We start from the raw sequence: 22606 nt of genomic DNA, 5'->3' as shown, positions 1-22606 counted from the left end.
TTTAATTCCCATTTCCTTTGACACAATCCATAATATCCGTATTCATAATATTCACGTCAAAGAAATAGGATAGCTTGATACAGGCAATGTTTTTAAACAAATAATTTAATTTCACTCCTGTTTGGACTTCTTTCCATTGACAATACTTGTTTTTTGTATTTTTGGGCAGAATATGATCGACGAAGTAGTAGCTCTCAAGATTATGAGGAGTCTCGTGCAGTTTTAGCACAGAAGATTGAAAAAGAAACGGTTAGTGATAGTAATTTAAAAAAATATATGGGAGAAGATGAAGTAACCACTTGATGATGAAATCCATTTTGATAACAATTGTTGATTGTCCATGTGTTATCAAAGAAAATGTTTTTTTTAAATGTAAATAAGAACACATCAGAGAAAGATGCATTTGTCCAAGTATTTCTCTGCACCTTGTCTGGAGGCAGCCCCAATTTCCTAGTGGTGATTATTTAAAACAAAATGTACTTGTTGATCACACTGAATGCTCATGGTTAAAGCTGCAGTGAACATTTTGACTCTTAATCAGGGAGATGCAGAGTAAGTTCATGTGAACATGGATTGCTTCTGGCTGTTTGTTTTGCTTTAAGTTCTCTCATTTATGTGTTTGCAGCAAATACTGAATTGCACCCTCGATGATATTGAACTTTTCGTTGCGAAGCTTCAAAAAGCAGCAGAAGCATTCAGGCAACTGAACCAAAGGAAGAAGGGAAAGAAGAACAAGAAGAAAGGGCCAGCAGGTATCAATAGCTTAAATCATTGGCTGTGGAGAAACTGAATAAAAGAGGGTGCAGTGTTCAATTCAGGGGATTTTCTCCTTCAAAAGAGATAAGAAAGCATCCTTAGTTTATGTCCAAAATGGGATGACACAGGTTTGGAAAAATGTACATGAGATAAAAGGATAGTGGCCTATGGGGCAGCCTTTCTACTTTGACTTAGCCTACCCCGTGCAGTTTTTTTCCTCAATTTCCAGAACAACTTGAACATGTTTTTGTTCTGCTTAGGGGTGATAATGGTATAAGGGCTGCGTTTGTTTGTTTGTTTGTTTGTTTAAAAAGTTATATGACTGCCCAATTCTCTCACAGTGACTCTGGGTGGCTTACAAAGATAAAACCTCAGTACAAAACCCAACCCAAAACTTAGTCCCCTAGCAACAACAATCAGATCAGCCACTTAAATCACTTTTGGGTCCCCAAGCCTGCTGTAGAACATATCTTCAGGGCCCCTTGCAAAAGAATGTCAAAGTGGGGGCTAAACGTATCTCTGTAGGGATGATGTTCCACAAGGAGGGAGCCACCACGGAGAAGATTTTTCTTCTTGGCCCCATTGGATGCACCTCCTTAAGAGAGAGGACCCAGAACGGATGGGTCAATACTAGAGTAGATGTCATTTTTATTGGCTTTGTGGCTTTCTTAATCCTTGTCAATTTTCTTCAGGCCTTTGTGGAATTGGACAAGAAATTATTTTACAAATAATTTATAAGCAAATAGGAACACAGTCCAGGGGTTAGAAGCATCCAGCCACTTCTCAATAATTCTGTTTTGCCTTGGCGGCCCTAGCAACTTTTAATCAAAATAAACGGAAGTATGAGGTTTTTTTCTGAAAATTTCAGCTGACTAGAAAATGAGATTTCATGTTTACTTTGTTTAATCATTACATGCACATCAAGGAAGTGAAAGAAGCAGCAAACATCAGGTCAAGGACTCTTTCAAGAGCCACGTTTGTTTTTTAATGATGACTCCATTGCACCACATGATGTAGTTTATTATTATTAAGCTAGTACTCTTAGTGATGTCTACTTTCATATATACCCTATCCCTTAAGTCTTGAAGGATCCAGTTCAAATACTGACTTCCAAGCCAGTTCTGAAACCCACTCACCTCTTTCCTTGCTCCATTTCTCTCCTCCTGTTCAAAAATAAAGCCATTGGAACAAGATAAATAAGGCTCCTCTTTTTCACTTCTAGCTCTTTCTTAGTCTCTCATTTTAGGTTTTGAGGCAGAAGGTAGGAACACTGGCCATTTGGGGTTAGAATGGACTTATTTTATCCCCCCACCATTGTGACCTTGGGTCCAAGTGCAATGATTCATTTCTTCCTGTAGAATAAACAGTGATGACCTTTCAATTAGGAAACAATAACCAAAGCACATAGAGATGTAAAAGGCATTGTTAAAGACCTCCAATGTCTCCAATGAGAACAATCCATCTCTCAGTGTTCCCCAAGGGACTGGGGAAATATTTAGTTTTGTCTATCAGGCCTTTAAGAACCAAGCAACCCCTAACCCACATAGCTCTGTTTCTGATCGGCCTGGAACATGAAGGAAAAATATAGTGGCATTTTGACCACCAGTATTTACAGAGGTAGCTTTTAACTATGCTTGATAGGGTTAGGTCAGGGGTAGGCAATCTTGGCTCTTTTATGACTCGTGGACTTCAACTCCCAGAATGCCTGAGCCAGCATGGGAGTTGAAGTCCACGAGTCATAAAAGAGCCAAGGTTGCCTACCCCTGGGTTAGGTGGCTGTTTCTTTGTAGACTGCATCAACCTTTTCTCATATGGAGACTCTAAACATATACAACTTCAGATCCTGCCATTAACAGATAACATGTATTCTGGCCAACCCCACTGGCTGTGCTGGCTATGGAATGATGGAAGTTACAGCCCATTGCACTGAAGGGCATCCAGTTGGGTGAGATTGGTATTTCAAACACAAAGTGCCCTCAAGGAATGTAGATTTTATGGTCAGCATGTCACAAAGACCTGTTTCCCCATTAATGTTTCTTTATGCATAGAGGTGACATTTTTTTTAAATTGTTTATTGTCTTTTGGTGTAAAGAGGGAGTTCTGACTCTGCGCGCCAAACCTCCGCATGAAACTGAGTTTCTTGACTGCTTTCAGAAAATCAAGCTGGCACTAAATCTCTTGGTAAGAAGCAAAGGGTATTGGGTATAATTTTCTCTAGTCTCAATTGGATAGGTAATGGCTTATTTGCTTGCCTCATGCTGTTATTGGGAATCAACCAAATATTATGTTTGTATAGCCAAAGAGCTCAGAATCTGAGTAGGTAGTAAACAATTTTACAAAGTTGCAAACAAACAAAAAAAAAAGCACATGGTGATGTATTGCAGCTGACACTTTAAAAAGTAACCAATTCAAGCATTAGTTTTTATGTTATCCTATTCATAAGATGCATTGAGTATTATCCTCAAAGAGACACTATACCAGTGGTTCTTAACCTTTTTAATGCCGCGACCCCAACCGGTCGTAAGTCGAGGACTACCCAACCAGTCGTAAGTCGAGGACTTTCCCTGCCCGGGAGCACCGCGCATACGTGGTGCCGCCCCCTGCACTGGCCGAGGCGTAGCTGCAAGTGGCAGAGACGGCACAGGCCGACCACTGGCTGGGCCACCAGCTGGCCCAGTCCAAGGGAGGTAAGGCACCCGCCGGGCCCCATGCGCGCCAGCAACCCTCCCTGCACCCGCCGGCCTCCCACCCCTAGCCCTCTTTTACTTACATTTTTAGTAGTTGCTCAGCAAGGAGGGGTGGAAACTTCCAGACAGCTCACCTTCACTGTAGACAACTTGCAGCTCCATTTGCAGCATGGGACTTTTGGCGGGCTCAGCAGGGCAGAGACAGCCTGGACAATTCCTATTGGCTTTTGAAAGCCAATAGAATTAGACTCTATTCAAGAGAGTCTATTCTATTGGCTTTTAGAATAAAAGGGAGTAGCACAGCTAAGGAAAAGATGGCGGATTGGCGACCCCCGTGAAATGGTCTCGACCCCAAATGGGGTCACCCACAGGTTGAGAACACTGCACTATACATACACTTACTACTGGAAAATGAGAGCTGGAGACTGTGACTGTCAAGAGTAGTATTACAAGAAGATCCAAAATACCCATTCACAAAATATCAGCATGTAGGATAAATACTCTTTTGCACTGGTAATTGGATTAACTTGTATACATGTTACATATCATGTCATATAGTGAAGTCTAATTTCTACTTCTACTTGTCCATGAAAAGCAAGAAGCAGAAATTCTGAATATAACAATTGTTTGTAGAGAAAATTTTAAACTTTCTCCCACCAATCATGCAGTCAAATTCTTAAATGTGAACCCTAAAACCTTTATAAAAAAAACCTGGGCTATTTGCAAGATCTAGTTTGTTCTGGATAGATAGCTCAAGTCCAAAATGGTGATCCTCAAACTGATTGTTCTCAGTGTGTCCCTACCGCAGCCTTGCCAAACCCTGAGCTTTTAGATGTGTTGGATTACAATTCACATCATTCCCAGCCAAGTGCTAACTATTGACAATGATAGTTCTATTTATTGGTTTGAAAACTGTTTATGCTGCATGTTCGTTGTTGAAATATTAACTATGCTGTTTAGCAGATACATTGGACTGTAATACAGAAGAAAAAAATGCATCAGCCCTTTCCAAGACCTTTCTGACAATGTGTCCTTGAGGTACTTGAGAGAGAGAGAAAAAAGGTTTCCCCTCTGCAGCATTTGTCTAAAAATGACTCAGAGAGGTGAAAGCTGTACAAAACTGAATAACCATATCTTCACAGGCATCGTGTGCAACGTCATTACCTTTTTGGCAAATGTTGCACTACTGGCAGAACATGGTGAATAGGCTAGTTCAGTACCTGTGCAAATCTTGAGGCAGCCTTAACAAGTGTGTCATATAAGAGGTAGTGTGGTATGACGGGTCAGGCATTGATATAGGACTTGGCAAGACAGGCCCAAATTTACCTTCAGTCCTAGAAATCCCTTCTTTCTTAACAAGCCCTACCTCACAAGGATGTTATGTGGGAAAAGAAGGTGGGTGGAGGAGTGCTTTGTAAGACCTCTTGCCCTCTTGGAGGAAATAACCCACAAGTAGATGAATAGATAGACAAATGGATGAATGGTTTTACTATATTTGTTTATCTATTAATTAAATGTATATGATCACCCATCTCACGGAAAGTGACACTGCAATACTGTTATGCTGATTCTTGCAGGATGGGAGAAGGGTCAAGGCTACAAGCAGTTGCCAAGCTGCTTCTATCTATTGTTTGAGCCTTGTTGTGAAAATAGCAGTGAGGTAGCAAATCCTTACCACTAAAAAGAATGGATATGTTTTTCTTTCATATCAATAACCACATTTACCATTCTTATAAATCCCTTTCCTGGGGTTTCCTTTATAGTTTAGCCTCTTTCAGGTGCTACACTGCAGAAAATTCAAGCTTGGCCTGCCCAGCGGACTGCAGTTAATGCAGTTGCATCGTATAATTTAAACAAGCTCTTGCTAATAAAACATAATGTTTGACTAACAATACAATTGTATGTTCCTTAAAAACCTCAAAAGAACTCTTCTGGATTAAGTGGGATCAACAATCTAGTCCTTAGTAATTCCTGCAATAATTGATCTAATGCCAAGAGCCAACTGCCCACCTGATCATGGGAATAAGGTACAGTCATAATACAGTAAATACAGTACCTAATTTGACTTTGTCGAAGAACCTGGATACATGATTTATGTTACTTTAGAGAGAAATAGTTTACAGCATCTGGATATTGAAATATGCCGGATATTTTCTTGGGCATTTCTTGAAGTTGCTAAACATTTTTGCTGTTTGCATTTTATTTTTGAACAGTTATAAAATGGATTTAGATTTAACTTGTTTTTCTTCTCTTCTCAGACCAAACTGAAAAAACATATTCAGAATCCAAGTGCTTCAGAATTAGTCCATTTCCTGTTTGGACCACTGGAACTGGTATAAATTACCTTCTCCCTTATTCAGTGAATTTTAATCCAGAGTTTCTCATCTAATGGCATCCAGATATGTTGACCTCTGATTCCCTGAATTCTAATTGGCCATGTTGCATGCAATTTCTGGAAGTAGGTTTGAGAAGTATAACTAAAACCAGCAATAGGCAGATTTTTGACACATATTACATTTTTCTAGCCTGTTTAAATATTCATCTATTCCAGATTAGGGACTGATTTACAATATTCCAAGGAGTAACCTGGGAGGTTGAAAAGCTCATGGCAAATAGAGAGGATTTATTTCAGTTTCCCCAAAATAATCTGAGTATGGAAATAGCAAAGCTATAATATATAATGAGTCAACTCATGAATTTCTTACTCTGGACAAGCACATGACTAATAATAATAATAATAATAATAATAATAATAATAGTAAAGTTGGAAGGGACCTTGGAGGTCATTTAGTCCAACCCCCTACTCAGGCAGGAAACCCTATATCATTTCGGACAAATGACTGTCCAGTCTCTTCTTAAAAACTTCCAGTGTTGGAGCATTTACTGCTTCTGGAGGCAGGATGTTCCACTGGTTAATTGTTCTAACTGTCAGGAAGTTTCTCCTTAGTTCTAGGTTTCTTCTCTCCTTGATTAGTTTCCATCCGTTGCTTCTTGTCCTGCCTTCAGGCGCCTTGGATAATAGCTTGACTCCCTCATCTTTGTGGCAGCCCCTGAGATATTGGAACACTGCTATCATGTCCCCCCTCGTCCTTCTCTTTGTTAAACTAGACATACCCAATTCCAGCAGCCTTTCCTTATATTCTTTAGCCTCCAGTCCCCTAATCATCTTTGTTGCTCTTCTCTGTACTCTATTTTACATAACTATTTTACATAACACCCCCCCCCAAAAAAGCAGAAAAAACAGAATGCTCTTTCTTAAAATAAAAATAAATTTATGATAGATGTGGAGATTTTTACAGTTTCCAAAAAGTAGCTGAATTAGTTTTTTTCCAGCAAAAGTAGGACTCTTAACAATACCTTAAAGTGTAACATGAATTGTTGCAAAACGTTTGGGGGAATCACAATCCAGTTATAGTCATTCATTATTAACGACAATGATGGAAAAAATAACAAAACATGTAGTTGTCAAGTCCTGTAATAGGAAGGTACCTTTAATGGTAGTCTGGGGTAGATACAAAATCTTGACACCTATACAGTACAGGTAGTCCTTGACTTACAACAGTTCATTTAGTGACTGTTCAAAGTTGCAACACTGAAAAAAAAGTGACTTATGACCATTTTTCACACAACTGTTGCAGCATCCCCATCATGGTCACATGATGAAAATCCAAATGCTTGGCAACTGACTCATATTTATGACAGTTGCAGTGTCCCGGGGTCATGTGATCAACTTTTGCCAACTTTTGCCAAGCAAAGTCAATGGGGAATCCAGATTCACTTAACAAACGTAGGGATTCACTTAACAACTGTGATCATAAAATGGGGCCAAATTCATTTAACAGTTGTCTTGCTTAGTAACAGAAATGTTGGGCTGAATTATGGTCTTAAGTCAAGAACTACCTGTAAAGGCCTAAAAATTGATCTTCCAAACACGCTTTAACCATGTAAGATTATTGAAAATTCTCATTTGTGATTTCTTGTCTGTAATCCAGATTGTTAACAGCTGTGGAGGCCCTGAATTTGCAAGGTCTGTCATCAGTCCACTTCTTTCAAAGGATACTACAGATTTCCTGAAAGGCCATCTAACACCAAAGGAAATGGCATTGTGGGAATCCTTAGGAGAGACTTGGACAAGGTCAAGGTATGTAAATAAAGCCAAGCAAAAGAGGAACCCAGAGAAGGATTCTTCCAGACCAATTTTATGATTGAAAGCAAATACAAACTATTAAAAATACAAACAGTAATATACAGACAGAAAAAAGTGTGAAAAAAGAAAAAAGGGATTAACTTTCCCCATCATCCCACCAATTGAAAACAATTTTAAAATAGTTTATCTCCATCTCTAAATACATAATTTCTCTTCATTCTGTAGCTCATCTTGTAAATAAAAACCAAAATCCAAATATCCTCTCAATTGTTATTTGCCAGCAAAAGTCCAGTAAGGGAAACCAGATACAACATTTTTTCTTCTTTTAGTTCTGGGTGAATAAGCTAGTTTTGTAAACTTTCCCTAAGTTTTTAAGAATCTCATTTTTAGTCCCTTCAAAAAGAGTCCCAGAGCTAGTTTTTTATTTTTGTTGGAACTGCAATTCTTTCAGAACTTTAGCAGATTTTTTTTGTATAGCCAATAAATAATATTTGTCCTTTTGTTTGTCCCCTCCAATAGAATCCTTAATAGAGTTGTTTTTGTATGTCTAGTAAGAAAAAGTTATTGAAGTCCATTTCCTGGTTCAAAAGTTGTATATATATCCTTTTTTAGAGAATATGTCATCCATCAGTTCCATTTGTATCTCCATATCTTTCTCTATATTCTTCTTGGTTCTTATCATAATTAAGTCCCCCTTCAAAATAATTTCAACATTATCTGTTGCAACTTGTTCTTGTTCTCTAGCATCATTACAACATCCTCTGTCCATCTCATCAACTTTACCTATTTTATCAAAAGGTTTGGCAGAGATATATTCCAAAATTTCTGTGGACACTTAATCCATTGTTAACTTTCCAAAATCCATGTTTGAAATATCCTTTTAATGCATAATCAGAAAAAAATGTTTATATATTTATTTTTATGTATGTAATTTGTATGGCCACCCATCTCACAAGTAACTTTGGGTGGCATATAACAAAACCAAAACAATATTTCAAAGACTTTTAAAATCAAATTTAAATTATTTTTCTCTAAAGAGAAGTGAAGTCATCCAATGAATAGAGCTAAATTTTGCTGATCCAAAGAGTCTTAATCTCTCCAGTACAGTACAAAAATAATATATCCAAAAAGTGATTAGGAAATGAGGCTCAGTTAAGCTTAATGTCCATAGAAAGCTCTGTTGCCAGGGTGAGTTTGATGGAACCCTGACTCCTAGGTATTCAACTTATAAGCCAACTGCAAAACAGTGGTTTCCATGGTATACTCACAAGGAGTGGTTGTTCAGAGTCGTGCAGATAATCTCAACAATCTCCCTTTCCTCCAGAAATTTTGCCACCTGGATCCTGCATTTAGCCATGATTCTCCTTGCAAATGTGATCCTGTTACTAGCAGGACATCAGCTCATCATGGTGCTCACAGGAAGTCTCATGTCTGTCTTCCTTGGCTGAAGTTGGTGAAAGGCAAAATTCCCTAAAATGCCATCTGAACAAGAATAATGTAGTCTGAAGAAAAGATTTCCCCGATTTAGAAAGTGAGGCCCACAGTTTTAGCAATGGGGCACACATTAGCATTTCTTCCCCACTAGTTTCTCTCTTCATGAATTTAAAACCATAGAGACCCCAAAAGCACTTGTGGACTACAGTCAGAAAATAGGATACTACCGGTATGAGCAATGGTTGTTTTGTGTCTAGCTTTGTAAGCTCATTGATAGCATTTGTATGTGAGCTAAGCAATCAGAATGCTGATTTTCCAAAAATATGCTCAGCTTTGAGATATAATAATCATAGTCTAAAATGGGAAAGGGCATCGTATGTTCTTGCTCTCTATAAAATAAGCTTATTTTTAATATGTGTTCCAAGAGCCGAATGGCCAAGAGATGCCAACATCCCAAGATATATTCCAAAGTTTCACAATGGATGGGAGCCACCCCTGGAAATCTTTCGTGGGGCTCCATGGGAAATTGATATTGGCCATCTGCAAGAAGAGGTACTTTGCAGACTAAAATCCTTCCTTCCTTCCTTCCTTCCTTCCTTCCTTCCTTCCTTCCTTCCTTCCTTCCTTCCTTCCTTCCTTCCTTCCTTCCTTCCCTCCCTCCCTCCCTCCTCCCTTCCTTTCTTCCTTTTTTAACTTTATTTACTCAAATTGTGAGCCAAATACAATGTTGTTGTTGAAGTAGATAGATAAATCTATGAATGGTTCATATTAATTTTTAAAAAAAAAATTAGGAAGGTGAATTGATCATTTAAAGCAGCGGTTCTCAACCTATGGGTCGCGACCCCATTTGGGGTCGATCGACCATTTCTCAGGGGTCGCCAAACAAGGCGATCCGCCATTTTCCCCCCTCAGGGGGCGCCGCCGCGCATGCGCGCCGCGCATGGGGTGCCGTGCATGCGCGTCGCCCCGTGCATGCGCGCCACCCCCCGTGCATGGGGTACCGCGCATGGGGGGCACCGCGCATGGGGCGCCGTGCATGTGCGCCGTACCGCGCATGGGGGGTGCCGTGCATGGGGGCGCTGTGCATGGGGGCGCCACGCATGGGGGTGCCGTGCATGCGTGTCACACCGCGCATGCGCAGCACGTTTGTGTGACAGGGTCGCCGTCACACAAACGTTGAGAACCACTGATTTAAAGCATGATACTTAGCTAACTTGCAGCAATCTAGCTAAGCACTGCCTAGGCACACTCATGTGATTTATTTGCACTGTTCCAGAATCAATCTGCATCTTTGTGTTCTCATGTCATTGTTATGTATAGCAACTGAACTGATTTATTTGTGACTTGCCAAACAAACCAGAAAAAAAGCCCCTTTTTGTTTCCAGCAGTGAAATTCTCAAAATGTTATGAGTATCTGTTTTCCTGCTGGTGAAAACCTTGCCTCATTTCACCTCCCAATGGCTGGGCTTCAGCTAACATAGCATTCTATTCTCTCACTCATAAAAGGGAAAGATAACTAACCTTCTTTATAATAACCACTTAGATATTTTTGTATATGACCAAATCCAAGTTACCTTGCTCATACCACTTTAAAAGGCAGTGAGGATTGATTTGCATTGTTTCAAATCTGCAGACCTATGTAAATTTCAAGAGCACAGCAGCCCAATTAAGAAACCAGGATGAAATTAACAAGAACTATTTCAGTGTCCCCCCCCCTTCTGTTCCTCATTGAACTAACCAGGATGTAAATCAATCTGCTTGGGGATTTTTGACAGACAGATCTTTTGACATAGTTGGGGGGAGGGGGAGATACTGATTTTTTAAAATGTATGGAATGGGGGAGGGAATGAGATTTTAGTTGCTTCAGAATTATTTCTCTCTTCCTCCCTCATTTTGTGTCTGATATCTATCCATAGGTAGTTCTTAGAAACTACCACCTCCTCTCCCCCTTTTAGTCAAAACTGAAGCCTACATCCATGGTTAGAACCTTCAGAGGTTCTAGCTCAGGGGTCAGCAACCCATGGCTCCAGAGCTGCATGTGGCTTTCATCCCTCTGCTGTGGCTCCCTGTCCTGTCGCCGTGTGCAGTCCCACAAACAAAAAAAGTTTGTGGGACTAAAAAAAAGTTCAGTTAATCAATTCCAAATTCTCACAGAAAAAAAAGCCATGGCAGTGGGGTGCTCTGTGTGGGGGTGTGGGGAAGCAGTGGCAGTGGGGCGCCCCGTGTGGGGGGAGAAGCAGCAGTGGTGATGGAGCGCTCTGTCAGGGGGATGGGGGGAAGCAGTGGCAATGGGGCGCTCCGTGCAGGGGGGGAAGCAGCAATGGCAGTGGAGTGCTCCATTGGGATTGGATGGGGGAAGCAGTGGCGTCAGGGCGCTCCATGCGGGGGGAAGCAGCAGGGTTTTGTGGCTACCAGTGTTTTCTTTTCTGTGGGAAATGGGTCCAAATGGTTCTTTGAGTGTTTAAAGTTGCCGACCCCTGTTCTAGTTAGTTGCAAACTGATGATATGATTTAATACCACTTCATGAGATTATTCATGCAATAGGAATGGTAGTTTGGCAGCCAGGCAGGTTTGCCCTCTTACAAATACTCTTTTATTTATATGTGTGTGTATATGATCTCCTGGAAACTGATATTAGTGAAAGTACCACCTTTCTTATTATGATTTTGATGGATAAAAATGAGGAACTTTCTTTGGGACATGTGCATTTGCCTTATTAATAATATTCTGGTCTCTTTCTCCTCCTTCTCTCCTCCTTGGAAGCTGTCATCATCCAATGGGTGTCCCAATCGTCACTTGAAGCCAGTCCAGACTTCAGACCAAAAGCAAGGAGTGGATGCCTTTGCTCAGCATGTTACTCAACATGTACATAGGTATTTTCCTTTCATTGTTTTATTTGTGGGATTAAAAAATGTGAGCGACTGATGTCACATCATTTTTTTTTTCACTTTATTGAGGTGGGGATTTGTCTTTTTAGAAATAACACAACTTTAGGTTGAGGGCCAAGCTGGGAGCTGCATTTCTGCAATTGGATGATACCAGGGCAAAAACTACTGTACACTCAATTTAATTTAGTATTTTATTTAAATGAAGTTAATTTAATGTGATTATCGTGTATTGAATAGTTTTCTTTTTCTGTCATATTAAATAATTCAGTGGTAATCATGTTGGGAATCTATGAAGTCTGTGGCTAATATTTTGAGTGATTGCAACCACCTTGGGACCCCAGATTGTACACAACAGCCTTAGTGGGGTTTAACTGTGTAACTGTGGAAGGCTAAAATAATTGCCTTCAAGTGTTTTTTTTCCCTGTATCTTTTTAACTGAAGACATGAAACAAGACAAAAAGGATTACAGAGTTTTAAAAACTAACAAAAAAAACCAGAGAAAATATCAAAAATAGGAGAGAGAGAGAAAGAAAAAGAAAGAAACTTCAGAATACTCAATATATGTGTGACCTTAACATCTTAAATAGGCTTAAATATCCATGTTTAGTATTGTATCAAAATGATATTTGTACGGATAAAGAAAAAATATTAATAATATTGTTAATATAAATGAATATACAATGACCAGTGGCCTTCACAATAGGGTTCACGAGTGATTCAGAGTAATTCATAGTATTTTTGAACAGATTTCAATGTCACTGATCCAATGAAACCATTCTCCTAGTCTCCACCATTCTTTCAAGTGACTGATTCTCTTTACACCCACTTAAATATCGTTCTCCTTTTCCTATTTGTGCCTCCCTGTTTCTCTCATGTTGGGAGGCACTTCTGGAAAAGATCACTACCTTTTCTCCTGGTTAAATAATGTTCCCCATCTTGGTTTCAAATCTCAATCCATGAAAGCTAGTATTTTCTCTTTTATCTATTTCAATTTAATACAAACAGGAAAACAGGGAATCCAGCTGCTGTCTTCTGCTTGTTAACTTAGCTTGATATTTCACACATTCGTATGTTGCCAAGTTTCATTTCAACTCTTGGCAGAACTGAGGTTGCAGTTATTGTCTTACGACCTCTTGTCCAAGGCCTGGCTTGCTTAAGAAAAAGTATTTTGTAATACCAATTAAAGCTATGTTCCGAAGGGTTATTGTTTTAGTTACTTTTACAGGCAGGCTTTATTTAATTACTTTATTTTGTTGATATAATGTGTAGTTTAATTTTTTGCAGGAACCATATAAGCACATGAGCTAAAGAAAGCTGGAAAAATATACTGGTGCATCATTTAACTTCAATATGGTATTTTAAAGTAGGCCATGAGTTATTCTGACTAGTAATGTGATAATGCCATTATATCTTTCTTGCAAAAAAAAATTAAAAAATCAGAAGGCATTGTCATCCTTTTCAACTAACCAATTTTGTTAAAATGCGAATTGAATTCTGACTAGAAATTTGTTAATTGAGAAACGTGCTGCCAACTTTTTTTTTTTTGCCACAATAGACTAACCTGGCTCTCCCCCTACAATATCTTTCTTGCAGGAATTTTGAGGCCCAAGGCATGGCTCAGTCAAAGATATACGCCAAAATTCTTTATGATTTCACTGCTCGAAATGCAACTGAACTGTCAGTGCTGAAAGATGAAATTCTGGAGGTAAAAGAACAAGTCCAAGATCCTTGCAAATGCCTGGAAAAGGGAGGCAGGAGGTGGGCGTGATCACACAAGCTTTGAATGGATCCTTCAACCCTCCACACCCAATATTCCATATGAGATGTTTCAGGGCAGGGAGGAGGGAGAAGGAAAGCAGCACTTTAATACTGTGCAGCACTAACTGGTGTATGATGGAGAAAGCACCTATGGGGAAGCTTTCGAGTTGACTAGTCATTCTCAAAGCCAAATGGGCAAGGGGCATTCGACTTTGGGGAAAGAAGATTAAAAAGCAGATAGGATGAAAATTCAGTTATTTGCTAGTAAAGTTTTTCTGTAAATTATTTGAACGTGATGACCTATTCTCAGGGGAAAAAAATATGCAGGCTATTTACAGAACAGAAATAACTGCGCTCAAGAATGTAAAACAGCGGTTCTCAACCTGTGGGTCGGGACCTCATTTGGGGTCGAATGACCATTTCACGGGGGTCGCCAAACAACGCAGTCCACCATTTTTTCCCCTTTTCCTTCGCTGTGCTACTCCCTTTTATTCTATTGGCTTTTGAAAGCCAATAGAATAGACTCTCTTGAATAGAGTCTAATTCTATTGGCTTTCAAAAGCCAATAGGAATTGTCCAGGCTGTCTCTGCCCTGCTGAGTCCGCCAAAAGTCCCATTCTGCTACACTTCGGCTGGCGCAGGGGGCGGCACCACACATGCGTGGCGCTCCCAGGCAGGTAAAGTCCTTGACTTACGACCGGTTGGGTAGTCCTCAACTTATGAACTACTTATGAACCAGTTGGGGTCATGGCATTAAAAAGGTTGAGAACCACTGATGTAAAGAGTGACTTATTGGTTTAATTGTGCAAGGAATATACAGATAGTGCTCGAATTACCCACAAAATTTCCATCGCTAAGTAAGGCGGGTTTAAGTGAACTGTGCCTGATTTTATGATCTTTTTTTGCCAAGTGCAATCACTGCAGATAAGTGAATCACATGGTTGTTAAGCAAATCCAGCCTTTCCCATTCATTTTGTTGGTCAGAAGCCAGCTGGGGAGATTGCAAATGATGATAACCTGACTCAAAATGCTGCGAACATCATAAATGCGTGCTGATGGCCATGTGTAATCACGTGACTGCGGGGATCCTACAATAGTTGTAAATGGGAGGGCATAGTCCTAAGTCACTTTTTTTGGTGCCGTTGTAACTTCAAATGGTTGCTAATGAATGGTTGTAAGTCTACCTGTAAGGTAAAAATTCTAGTGGAGATGTTTAAACAAACCACAGAATGTAATCTTTCATAGCAGATAAATTGTTTTTTTTTTAATTCACAGGTATTGGAAGATAACAAACAATGGTGGAAGCTGAAAAACCGAAGTGGACAGGCTGGTTATGTTCCATATAATATCTTAGATCTGGTGACCCAGGAGGATTTTGCAGCAATGGTGCAGGTCTGATTTAGCTCTTAAATTAGAGGCCATAGTTCTTTAAAATAAACACAAAATTGCATAGATGACTTTGGTAGATATGCTTCCCTAAGTGATTCCGGCTATTCATTTTTCTTAACAACAAAGAAATCATATTTTAGTCACACAGAAACACAAACACACACACACACACACACTCCCTCTTCACAATTCTCTTTCTTTAACAATTCTCTTTCTTTATTAAAACAACAGCGGATGGCATAGATAGTTTCTTCCTCCCTCCCTTTCTCCTCAAAACAATCCTGCCAGCTAGGGCAGGAAAAATACTCATTGACCCTAAACTGACCTTCTAACACAGCTGGCTCAGGAATTCTGGGAGTTGAAGTCCACAAGTCATAAAAGAGCCAAGGTCGCCTACCCCTGTTCTAGCCCTTCATGTCTGAGGGAAGATTTAAATGCAATCTTTGAATTGCACCAGTTATATTTCATTAGGTAGCTGTGTGCCAATATATCAGACACAGTTCCTGGTGAATAGTCTTTACAAAAGTAGTTTTAAAGGATAAAAATTTTCCTAAAGAATTAGGTTGCCGTCTGGGCACAAAAATCATGCAGGCTATTAATTCAGTAAATAAATAAATCCTATTTATATAGCCAAATATAATTTTGGGTCACATACAATAAAACAAACCATACAAATGTCCTGCCACAGGTAGCCCTCACAACCACAACTGAGCTCAAAATGTATGTTGCCAAGTGAGAAATTTATTAAGAGATATTTTGCCCCACTTTACGATTTTTCTTGCCACAGTTAAGGGAATCACTGCAGTTGTTGAATTAGTAACACGGTTGTCAAGTGAATCTGGTTCCCCCATTGACTTCGCTTGTCAGAAGGTTGTAAAAGGGGATCACATGGCCCCCAGGACATTGCAACCGTCATAAATGTGAGTCGGTTGTCAAGCATCCAAATGTAAACCACAACAGTCTGGGGATGCTGCAACAGTCGTAAGTGTGAAAAATGGTCATAAGTCACTTTTTCCAGTGCTGTTGTAACTTTGAACGGTCACTAAGCAAACTGTTGTATGTCGAGGACTATCTATACTGAAAGAAGTACTCATTTCTGTGGAGGTCTTTAATGATAAATTTTCGTAGAGAATCAAAGTCTCTGTTCTGTTATCCACAGAGATATCTGCCTATATACATAGATATTAATCTCCATCATAATGTTCCAGCAGCCAAATGCCAGTAAAAGCAGATGTCCTAAGCAGCTTTATCTCTAATAAACTCAGAACGATGGTAGGAATTTTATAATTGGACAAAACAATAAATCAAGGATTTACATCAGTTAACTGGTTATACTTTCTTATCAAGCAATAAGGAATGAAGAATAATAGAAATCTGATTTTTACACATTGGACATTTTGTAGGGTAATCAGAAATATCGAGACCTGAGTCCAAGAGCATCTGGATCTTCCAGCCCTTCCCATAAGTTACCTCCTAGCTATGCTGGAGAGAAATGGGGAAGTGAAATGGCAGCCCACAATTCTTCAGAAGCCAAAGAACGTAAGTACCCATACAGTCTGAACTCATATATTTAACATTTTAAAAGAAAGGTACATTATTACACTGGCCAAAAATTACTGATCATTCAACTCAGATCAGTTGAAAGATCAGCACCAAGAACCTTTGAACTAAGTACTAATCTTAAATGTGTAGCTGGGTTACAATACGCAAGTTAAAAGAAAAGGCATTATCACACATGTTTATAAAAGATAAATTATGTATTGGAAGGTTTGATCCTTTTGTAATTGCTTAAAGAAGGCAAATGTAACTTGTTTATCATGAGCTCTTATTATAAATAATGAAGCAATCTTGAGAAGCCACCTCAGTCTCAAATCTGCAGTGAAATGATCTCATAGCATTACTGGTGGACTATCCATCGCCTTGTAATACCTCTTGGTATTATATTTTGCTTTAAATTATCCTCATACTGTAGTTACTTGTTTCCAAGGTAGGAAGGACAGTTCATCTATTTCTCTGCTATATTTTAATGTTCTCAATAGTAGGCTTGCAAATTTAATGCATGTGGAATAAAATTCAATGTACTATATGTCTACTTGGAAATATATTCCAATTACTTTGAAGGCTTACTCCCAAATACATACAGTAAGTATAAAATAAGATTTCAATTTGATGCTTGTAGATTCAGTGGTTGACCATTAACTGTAAAGGTTTTCATGGGAAATGTAAGTTCCATGGAAGAAACTTAAGAGCACACTTCTCTTTGGAAGAAAATTTTGGGCTGTGCCCTCCATTTACGACAATCAAGCCCAAAATTCATGCTGCTAAGAGAGACAGTTGTTGAGTGAGTTTCCCCCCATTTTATGACCTTTTTTGCCGCAGTTCTTAAGTGAATCACTGCAGTTGCTAAGTCAGTAACATGGTAGTTAAGTGAATCTGGCTCCCCATTGACTTTGCTGATCAGAAAGTCACAAAAGGAGATCAGGTGTCCCTGGGACAGTCAAATCGACATAAATACATGCAAGTTGCCCAGCGACCAAAGTTTGATCAAATGGCCATGGCAATGCTGCATTGGTCATTAAGTGTGACAAACAGTCATAAGTCGCTTTTTTTCAGTGCCGTTGTAGCTTTGAATAGCCACTAAATCAATAAGTCGAAGACTACCTGTAGCTGGAAATGAAATGTGCTTTTATATGTAACTTAAATATAATCAAATAATTGAGGAAGAGACTTTCTGTAACAAAAATTGCTTTAAATGATTGATAGCCCTGATGCCTGTTCTGAACTTGCATAATTTTTCCTCAATTTCTTTTTTTAGAATTAATCCATCACATGGACGAGGTCAATGATGAATTGCTGAAAAAGATCACAAATACAAAAATCCAACAACCTCAAAGGAATTTCAGAGTAGAGAAGACCCAGCCGGTTCTTGTGCCCTTAACCTTTGAATCCAATGCTGAGGAAGTCAGAGTTTGGCTGGAAGCAAATTCATTCAGCAAAGGGTAAGTGGCTCTTCTTTTTCAGATGTTTTCTTTTTTAATTTCTTGCCATTCTCCCTTCCTTTCCCTATAACTGTAGGCTAAGGATAATGGAAGTAAGTCTAATGCATCTGTAGGGCAACAGATCCATTTTTGTTTCAGATAATGTGAAGTGATTGGGATAGCAGGATTAAAAAAAAGGTTAGATTAGGTTTCTTGCATAATAGAGAACAGGAGAAAATGCATAAAAACCTATTTGCATTTCATATTATATGTCCCTCAAATCTTGGTTCGCCCTTGAAACAAAATTTAAAAGATCAAAATTTAAATATTGTCAACATTTTTAACAGGGTAAGTTAAATGCCATAACAATGAGCCAGCATCCTCTCAGATTCTTTAAAACCAAGAGGTGAGGAAGGAAAAGAGAAAAAAAAATCTCCCAAATTATCATGATTTGCCATGAGGTATTAGATTACACTTAGCATCATCCTAGGATAATGAAGCCCTGACTGAGCCCCCCCCCCAATAAAACTCAGCTGTCAGTAAGATCTTGCCTTGAGGTGACACAGGATGGCAACAGTGCAGAAATAAAGTCCTCCCTATTTTTTCCTCTCTTTTAGCCTGACGATATCTAGAAAATAGAAAAGTTTGCACACATTCTGATTTGACTTTTTAGTTGGTCCTAATAATGATATTGCACACCTGGATTTTGGATCTTTTCTTTTCATGGAGCAGCTTGGCTGTTCCTGTTTCTAATACAGAGGAGACATGTTTCACTTGCATATACCAGGCAATAATTATACTTACTTGCAGTGCAGAGCTACCCACAGATCTTTTAACATAACTTGATGCAATAGGGCTATAGATCTGGAAATAACTATATTGAAGACCAAAAATGTCGTGTTTGGCAGCTACCATAGTTAAATGTTTCTCAAAGACTAGGAAATGGATGGGTAGTATGTATTCTATTAAAAAGAACATTTGTCAAAAGAAGTGACTGTAGCTGTGCATACGTGAGTGTTTCTGCTTACTTTTTTATTTGACAGTGAGGTTTGGATATGTCAGGAGAAATATAAAAGTTAAGCTGAATGTGGTAAGATGGAATGTGTGTGATAAAACAAGTGATGGGCTCAAGATTATATGGAGTTTAATGAATGTGGATGGAATACAAAGTTAGATGACTAGTATGAAGAAAGTACATTGAGGTGATTTGATCCTATATAGATAGTATGATCTAGGATCAAATTACGAAGCCAATATATGAAGGAAGAGTAATTGGATTGAGAGGAAGAAGAAGGCTGAGAAAGTTGATGTGATCCTGATTTCATTTAAATAAATAAAAAGCAGTGTAGGAAGCCTGTAGTAGGTTTGTAGGGACCGAATGATAAAGAGAGGTATGATGAAGGGTGTTTGTGTAATTTTAGTTGTATTTCCTTTGCTTTTTCTGAGGTGCTTGCTAGTTCGTAACTCCTTTTCTGTGCTCTGCATAATATTGCTTGCCCTCAGGGGACTAGCACATATAATCAGTGTTTAAAGATTACCCTCCTGAGAAAGATGTTAAGAAATAATTGTAGAGAGACATCTGGAGATGCAAATCAATGTATGTGTGTGTTTTTTTAAAAAAAAATAAAGTGTGTTACTGCTGCTGGGCACATGTATTACCATCTTCTTCAGTTTCAAAGGAACTTTCTTCTGTAAAGGGCATTATATAAATATACTTTTAATTTAGAATAGTCAAAATAATCCCTACTTACAATGAAACATTTGGATGTTCTACTGATTAGTGCAGGATTTCCAGTGAATCATAATGTAAAAATTATCTGCAGATCACTGAGGGATAGTTTTATTGTGCTTAGTTCTATCCTGGCTAAAAAGGAGAATGACAGGACCTGCCTTTGCGGTATCAGATGGCTGTTCTGTTATCCTCATAACTACTCCTAGATTAAAGTTTACATAACTATGACAGTGATGATTAGGTCTTTTGAGTAGTTTGTCCACTACTTATGTATGTCAGTAAAGGATCTTTTATACTTGCGCAAAATGGCGCAGGAGGAAGGGGCAAAAACAATCAGTTCTGAAAGAGGTTTAAAAAATGTATTACTGTAGTTTAGGTTTAGGTTCAGTGTTTAGTGTTTAGTTTAGTTTAGTTTATAGTTCCAGTTCCAGTTCAGTTTTAAGAAACTGGTCCACTTTTCAAATTTCTTATATTTCATGAAGACTGAATGCAGACCTTTCTCAGTGAAACCTTTGAAGCAGATGTCAAGGATATAGAACTAATTGCAATCTTCTGTAAATTTAGGATACCTTTCTCCCTCAGAAACTATTGGCCTATGATGAAAAGTGTCAAATGTCTAATGCAGTGGTGGCGAACCTAGGGCACGAGTGCCAGAGGTGGCACTCAGAGCCCTATCTGTGGGCACATGCGCCATCGTCCCAGTCCTAGGCCTTCAGCTGGATTTTATAAAACCTTTTCACTTTAGGTCTCTGCCATGTGCAAAAAAAAAAAGGTTCAATCAGTAAATTTCAACTTCTCGCGGGAAAAAAAATCTTGCAAAGTTGGAATTGATTGATTGAACTTTTTAGTCCCACCCAGTCTGCTGTTACCACCGCAGCCATGCCCACCCAATAGGCCACACCCAGCCAATGGGCCACACCCACACAGCACTCGACGATGTGTAAGTGGGTTTTGGGTTGCAGTTTGGGCACTCAGTCTCTAAAAGGTTCGCCATCACTGGTCTAGGGCCTTGTACCTCTTTAAATAGTGCTTTTTCCTTAACATATTTTTAGAACCGTGGAGCATCTTGGCATACTGACAGGAGCACAGCTTTTCTCCTTGAACAAAGAAGAATTGAAAAAAGTATGCGGAGAAGAAGGTGCCCGGGTATTTAGCAAAATCACAGTGCGAAAGTCTTATCTAGAGGTAAGTTCCTAAAATAGCAACCCTTTGATGATCTCACATCCATAATTTAAAGGATGGGTAGTAACATTATAGTGTAGTCCTAATCTTTTAAGACTGTTAATACTTTGAGAGAAATCTCATGATCCTGGGGAAAAATGCTGCTTTAAAGTATTATAGATGGACTAATAGATTTCATTGCTGTGCTAATAAGTTAGTTCCGTGGCTCTCAACCTGTGGTCCATGGACCCCTGGGGGTCCACGATGTCGTCATAGGGAATCTGCAAAGGTTTGAAGAAAAGTTATGATTTAAATCTTGAATTAAGTTTTGGAGGTCCTGTGGCCATGGTGTGTGGCCACAAAAGGTCTTTAAAAGGGATCTGTGGTAGAGAAATAGTTGAGGTAGTTTATTGTTCATATACTTTCAGCCAGAGCAGAAATTAATTTGTCACCTTTAAGAACTGAATATATCTTCTAAATGAAATGCATTTTATAGGGTTAATAAAAGTAATGTAACAATAATTCCTATATTTTATTCTGACTGTCCAGTCTCTTAAAAACTTCTAGTGTTGGAGCATTCACAGCTTTTGGAGGCAGGTTGCTCCACTGATTAATTGTTCTAATTGTCAGGAAATTTCTCCTTAGTTCTAAGTTGCTTCTCTTTTTGGTTAGTTTCCATCCGTTGTTTCTTGTCCTGCCTTCAGGTGCTTTGGAAAGCAGCTCGATTCTCTCTTCTTTGTGGCAGCCCCTGAGATACTGGAACACTGCTATCATGTCCCCCCTCGTCCTTCTCTTCATTAAACTAAACATACCCAATTCCAACAACCGTTCTTTATATGTTTTAGCCTCCGGTCCCCTAATCATCTTTGTTGCTCTTCTCTGTACTCTTTCTAGAGTCTCAACATCTTTTGTACATCGTGGTGATCAAAACTGGATGCAGTATTCAAAGTGTGGCCTTACCAAGGCATTGTAAAGTGGTATTAACACTCCACGTGATCTTGATTCTATCCCCGTTAATGCAGCCTAACACTGTGTTGGCTTTTTTGGCAGCTGCAGCACACTTAATATAAAGATAATAAGTATGTGTAGTGCCATTAAAAATTTCAGAGCAAAGTTCATTAATCATCTACTGTATGATGCATGGATGTTACTCTTTTGTACCAGCTCCATAAAGATAATCAAATCCAAATTTCTAAGGGCTTTGCTTGAAGTAACTCATGGTTTTATCTTACCCCATGCTGAGACTAGAATTTGAGCTAATTTCTTTGGAGACCAAATGAAACTACTGGTTGAAATATTGGACCAATTTATGCTTCTTTGATAGCACCCCCGTTTCTCTGATTTTGCAGGATAACCGCATGTTCACACAAAAGACTGGAATTGTTGTGAAAGGTTCTGGCCTATCAGGTCTTTATTTTGTTTGACTCAGAGAACTTGGTCGGAATATTATTATTATTAATAATAATAATAATAATAAAGTTGGGACCTTTGAGGTCATCTAGTCCAACCCCCTGCTCAGGCAGGAAATCCTACACCATTTCGGACAAATGGCTGTCCAGTCTCGTCTTAAAAACTTCCAGTGTTGGAGCATTTACTGCTTCTGGAGGCAGGTTGTTCCACTGATTAATTGTTCTCACTATCAGGAAGTTTCTCCTTAGTTCTAGGTTGCTTCTCTC

General features: G+C 39.0%; 1 protein-coding gene across 1 annotated transcript in view; it reads left to right on the top strand.

The window, feature by feature from the left end:
* EPS8L2 (EPS8 like 2) overlaps nucleotides 1–22606 on the top strand; it is a 90796-nt gene that overhangs the window by 62932 nt on the left and 5258 nt on the right. Inside the window, exons 9-20 of the mRNA XM_039322033.1 lie at nucleotides 170–249; nucleotides 626–752; nucleotides 2849–2937; nucleotides 5702–5776; nucleotides 7436–7584; nucleotides 9450–9576; nucleotides 11788–11897; nucleotides 13506–13617; nucleotides 14946–15062; nucleotides 16463–16598; nucleotides 17875–18058; nucleotides 20822–20954. Of these exons, the coding sequence (XP_039177967.1) occupies nucleotides 170–249; nucleotides 626–752; nucleotides 2849–2937; nucleotides 5702–5776; nucleotides 7436–7584; nucleotides 9450–9576; nucleotides 11788–11897; nucleotides 13506–13617; nucleotides 14946–15062; nucleotides 16463–16598; nucleotides 17875–18058; nucleotides 20822–20954 (1439 nt within the window). The remainder of the gene's footprint in view (nucleotides 1–169; nucleotides 250–625; nucleotides 753–2848; nucleotides 2938–5701; nucleotides 5777–7435; nucleotides 7585–9449; nucleotides 9577–11787; nucleotides 11898–13505; nucleotides 13618–14945; nucleotides 15063–16462; nucleotides 16599–17874; nucleotides 18059–20821; nucleotides 20955–22606) is intronic.

The sequence above is a fragment of the Crotalus tigris genome, unplaced genomic scaffold (assembly GCF_016545835.1).
Source record: "Crotalus tigris isolate CLP2741 ecotype Arizona unplaced genomic scaffold, ASM1654583v1 scf7180000023830.6690815, whole genome shotgun sequence".
In the NCBI taxonomy this organism is placed as follows: domain Eukaryota; kingdom Metazoa; phylum Chordata; class Lepidosauria; order Squamata; family Viperidae; genus Crotalus; species Crotalus tigris.
Note: the sequence above shows the minus strand (reverse complement) of the source record. Positions and strands in the feature narration are given on the sequence as shown.